The sequence below is a fragment of the Propithecus coquereli genome, unplaced genomic scaffold, assembly GCF_000956105.1.
Source record: "Propithecus coquereli isolate 6110/MARCELLA unplaced genomic scaffold, Pcoq_1.0 Scaffold566, whole genome shotgun sequence".
NCBI classification, from domain to species: Eukaryota; Metazoa; Chordata; class Mammalia; order Primates; family Indriidae; genus Propithecus; species Propithecus coquereli.
The window spans coordinates 302,654-308,026 of NW_012151574.1; the positions used below are offsets into that span (position 1 = coordinate 302,654).

General features: G+C 44.6%; 1 protein-coding gene across 1 annotated transcript; it reads left to right on the forward strand.

The window, feature by feature from the left end:
- Positions 1-1,308: 1,308 nt before the first annotated feature.
- Positions 1,309-3,143, forward strand: WFDC9 (WAP four-disulfide core domain 9). The gene is made up of 4 exons (XM_012657896.1): positions 1,309-1,402; positions 1,834-1,842; positions 2,414-2,549; positions 3,092-3,143. Exons 1-4 carry the CDS (start codon positions 1,309-1,311, stop codon positions 3,141-3,143), a joined length of 291 nt encoding a protein of 96 aa, XP_012513350.1.
- The last annotated feature ends 2,230 nt before the right edge of the window (positions 3,144-5,373 follow it).

Below are 5,373 nucleotides of genomic sequence, written 5' to 3' on the forward strand. Positions count from 1 at the left end.
TTCATATTTTTTTTTGTCTCCATCTGTATACTTTGTTCCAAATGGTTAATGTGTTTCTTCAGGAAAATTTATATAGGTCCCCACAAATTTTATGTGCAAAACGTCTTCTCAACTTAACTAAAATGTTCAGGCCCGTGCAATTAGCCACAGCTCCACAATTTGTTCAGAATAATGGACGCTCCTCTCCCTTAGAAGCTCCAGTTATGGAACAGGGACATGGTCAATCTCTCTCCCTCTCTCTTTCCAGTTCTTTGTGATTCCACCCCCACCCCACCTCGCTAAAAAAAGGTTTTGTCTCCTAAGTAGTAGAGGGAGGAAGGACCAATAAGAGGGAGTAGGAAAGTTCTTAGACTTTCTGTCTAAGACACTGTCATCAGCTGGCTTTGTGCTTCTGGTCCTGACTCTTACTGGAGACATAAAATGTCTTCCCACCATTTATAGTTTGGATACTTCCCAAACCGCAGCCCTCTTCTCTGCTACTACAGGCCACTTTATCCAGATCCTCACCCTATAGGCGCTTTAGTCATGACTCGAACACAAGTCTACTGTGTCCCCATAAACCTCTGGGAACACGCAGTAAGCTCTATGAGTAGTATTCATTAAGCCTTTTCTCTCAAGTTGGAATCAGAAGGCAGCATCTCCACTTCCCCGAGAAAAGCCTTTTACCAACAAAATCTTCAAAATCCTCTACACGATTCCTTCAACTCTGAACCATTTATGTGAATGAAAGTTTTGAGTCCCTTAACAACTGTTAGCCATCATCTTTTCTCAAGTCTCTGTCTCATAACTCCTTCTTGGTTTGCATCAATGCCTTTTGTCTTACGATCTTCACCAAAACTTCCTTATAGCATCCTGTCACGTATGTTTTTAAACAAAATATCAGGACACTTAATGGGTCTGATTTCATGAAAATAATGATTACAACTTAAAAGTACATACATATACCGATCATCTCTAGGTGGTAGAATTACTAATGCTTATCCATTCCCTCTTTGTATTTTTTAATTTTACAAATTGCATAATCTGAAAAAAGCAATTCATTTTAAAAAGAAACAAATTTTGCAAAGGAAGGGGTGTGTACTGAGAGATGGGAAGAAACCTGGGGAAATCATTGGCTAGCTTCAGAGTTGATGTGCTGTTGGGTAGCTGAGGGTAAAAAGGGAGAGTAGGAGAGAGAATATCATATTATTCACAAGCTCTTTCCTTGTGTTTCCTACCCTGTTATTCTCAATCCCTTCTCTTCCTCCAGCAGCACTGGGAAAAGATCTGTCTTCTGCCAGAACTTAACCCAAATACACAGAGACCACCATGAAGTCCTGGGCTCTCCTGCTTATCGTGTCCATCCCTGAGGTTGTGATCCTTCTGCCTGTGCTGCGAAGCTTCAGAATCCAGTGTCCCCCAGGTGATGTGGAGAGGGAAGGGCTTCTCTTCCTAGTCCTGTGATGTCTGTCGCAGCTGATTCGGGGCCCACATTTCCAGAACCAGATCCTTTCTTAAGCAGAGATATCCAAGCAAGATTAGGTGGGACGTTCCCAGTCTGGTGTCCCCTCAAGCTCCCCCTCCCAGCTCTGAAAGCAATCCTAGGTATATGAAAAGGGACTGGAGCTTTTGTAAACATTCCATAATCATATTTTCCAATGTCAGACCAGCTTGGTTAGAGGAGGCACCAACATAGCTTCCCTCCAAGCCTATATTTTCAGAATCTCTGTGCTTCAGTTGGGTGAGCCTTTAATGAATAACAAAAGGGTAACATTTAACACATTCATTTAGTTGGGGGAGGTAGAAATCTTTTAGAACATGAAAAAACAGAAAACACAAATAAGGGGTCCTTAGTAGATCAAAGTTTGGGTTCATATGATAAGAAAGTGGGGACAACAAGGGATTGAGCAGGAGGGTTGTGAGCCAGTGAAAGACATGAAATTTAGGGAGAAAAAGAAAAAAAAAATAAATTTGGAGAGAGGCTGAGTGCTTAGGTGGTATCATCAGGGAAGCAAATAGAAGGGGAGAAAAGTAGGTTTCGATTCTCCCTCAGCTCAGTTTCCCATTGTGCAAATTCGGTGTGGAAATTAGATCTAGAGGATATTGCAGGCTCTGAAATCTAAGGTTATATGAGAAAAAATTAGGTGAGGTGGTGTCATACATGGTCAGGGGGTTCCAGGTCCTAATTTTAGGAGCCAGAGTCCTGCAACGCTGTGGGGACATGTGGGAAAAGGGAACACATTTCACAGAAAGATGCTCTCTGTAGAAGAGACTGGTTAAAATTCGAGGAGGAGATTTTCTTGGGAGGCAGAGAAATACATTGTGGCTTGAATCTCAAGTTCCAGATGGGGTTGCCAAGCTTGAAAAGGGTTTCTTTTCCAAGTTGTGAATGGATGAACCCTACTAACTTCTACTATATCAATTCCACTTGAAGTAAGAGAAACTGAGCAGTGCTGGGTACAGCCTCCATTTAAGTATTGTAGAAAGAGGTGCACTAGAGTCCACACCTGTGTACGCTGGAATCACACGTGCTGCTGGACCTACTGTGGAAACATCTGCTTGGATAATGGGTGAGTTGGTGGGGGTGGAAGGTTGGGGCCTGGGCACGCTTCATCCCTGCTCCTCATCCACTATCCAGAAGCTGTGATCAGGAGCAGAAAATTGCAGTCACCCAAATCCTGCTCAAAGGAACAGGCAGTGAAAGGCAATAGCCTTCTATCTCCAAACCTAGGCTGCCTCTTGCTGCAAAATAAATCAAGACACCGACATGGGGGCCTCTAATTTTTTCTTCACTCTTGTTTGGTTCCCTTTGCTTCCCTCAAAACATCATCCACAGGTGTATACATCCCTCCTTTGTCCAAGGTCCCAATTGCTGCCTCTTTAGTTGGGCCTCTCCACCGGCCCCCTTCACTCAGCCAGGCCCAGAGACCTGGTCTCTGCCTGTCTGCTCAGTCAGCAAACCTCATGGGAAAAATTGCTTAAAAGTGAGCAACTCCTGATGTAACAGAAAGAATTTCTAGTCTTCTTATCTTGGGCCTAGGGGACTATTAAGTTTGGAAATAGGTTTCCCCCAGGGTTCCTGACTTTTGACTACCTGGCTTTTCTCTTTCAGAGAGCCCTTCACATCAATACTAGACTATGGGCCTCCTCCAGATCAATACTAGACTACCACCAGTGTGGGCTGGAGGATGACCATGTGGTCTAAGAAGACTGCTGCCTGGTTCCCTGCTGGGACACCCACTTGCCCCAGCTGAGGACCTCTCTGCTCTTTCTTTGGCCTCTTTACCCTAAGAAGCCTCAAGTTTTTGCCAAATAAACAGATACACCAGCCTGAGGGCTCTGCACTTTTTTCCTACTCCATACCTATGACTTAGTTTCCCTCATTACAATCCCCAACAGTCTCAATAGCTGTTCCCATCCCATCATGGGCCTACGTACCCAATTCTGCCCTCCCAGTTAGACCTATGTATTAGCCAACCTGTAGCAACTATACAACGAGATTTATTAAAATCTCATGGAGTTGACACAGTAAGAGTTTCTTTTCATTCACAATGCATGTCACTGAGGGTGGTCAGTGGGAAGTCATCCACACCATAATTCAAGGAACCTGGATTCTTCCTTCTGGAGCTCTGTCATCTTCCAGGGCCTCTTCTGCTGGTTCCTTTACATCCAGCCAACAGACGGGAGAAGAAAGGTAGCAGGGAGACTCATACAGAAGGTTTTTAAGGGCTGGACTTAGAAGAGAAGTTGATCATTTTTATCAACATTCCATTGGCCGCAATGCAGCCCTATGGGTCCACCTACTGGCCAAGGAGGCTGGAAAATGTAATCTAGTTATTACAAAAAAATGGAAGATGGGATTTGATAAATGCTTGTCAGTCTGTGACCTGTCTACTCATGCAAAGCCAGGCTCCTGAACAAAGACCCAAGGCCCTGGCCTCCACATCACTCTGTCCAATGAAACAAGCACCACTCTAGTAAGAAGCTGCTATATCCTGTCATTAGAGAAAGCATCCCTGCCTTTCAAGTGGGTACCACAAGCTTCCAGAATGGACTCATCCTTCTGCCGTACCTAGTGTCCTCTTATTCCCGCCAGGACACTTCTGTCTCCCTGGCAATTTTACTGGGTAATGTTTCTCATATCCTGCGATTTCAGCTAATGCAAGGGAAGCTTTCTTGCCCATATTGTTTCCCTAGAGTATGTCTGAATTTTCACCATTTGTCATTAGTATTTTGATCATTTAAAAAAGTGTAACTTCCCCTGGATGAGGAGATTACAGAGCACCCGCTGTGTATCCAGTCTTGACCCCCCCGGGCCAGAGGACCAGATAGTCTCACTTAGATGGGTGAGCCAGAATGTCACATCTGTCAATGTTATAGCCCAAGAAAAGGCTTGGGAATGTGGTACAGCAAAGACCAAGGCTAGACAAGGGACTAGGACCTAACAGATTATTCGTTAGTTCCTTAGAGCTCAGAGGAATGAAAAGGGACAATAGTTTAGAGCAGCAGTCCCCAATCTTTTTGGCACCAGGGACTAGTTTCATGGAAGACAATTTCTCCACAGACTGGGGTTGGGGGATGGTTTCAGGATGCATTACAAGTGCAAACACAGTGCAAGTGCATTACATTTGTTGTGCATTTTATTTCTATTATTATTACATTGTAATATATGACGAAATCATTATACAACTCACCATAATGCAATAATGCACAATCAGTGGGAGCCCCGAACTTGTTTTCCTGCAGCTAATGCCGCTGCTGATCTGACAGGCAGTGACGTGAGCGAGGGGGAGCAGCTGTGAATACAGATGAAGCTTGCCCACCGCTCGCCTCCTGCTGTGTGGCGCAGTTCCTAACAGGCCACAGACTGGTAGCAGTAGCAGTCTGTGGCCCGGGGGTTGGAGATCGCAGATTTAGGGTCTCAGAGGCTCGAGTAACATCCTTCAGGAGTGGGACTTCATCTTGACCTCGAGGGATAGAGCAGAGGTAGAGCTCTTTAGATTAAAGGTAGTTATTCTTTCCTGGCAAAAGAAGTAGAAATAAACAAAAGGTTAGGGACCCTTAAAGGAAAAACTAGGGAAAGAAAGGTTTTCCTCTTGGGTGTCCTATTTCAATATCATCTTTCTCTTACACCTTCATCTGCCAAGCCCGGGTCATGAGAGGAGGAAAGGGGAAATGTTGCTTGACCAATATTAACAGAAGAGTAACTGCCATAGAGAAGTGGAAGGGCACCGAAGGGGTCAGTAAAACGTGGACATACAAATCGCACTTCCCTCTTGCCAGCCACACACACAAGGGCTATGGATTGTATAGACTGACAGCCAACTCAGCTCTCAGCCATTACACCTGCTGAAGAAGATATAATGCCTAAATTGCTTTTCCTTCCACCTTTCC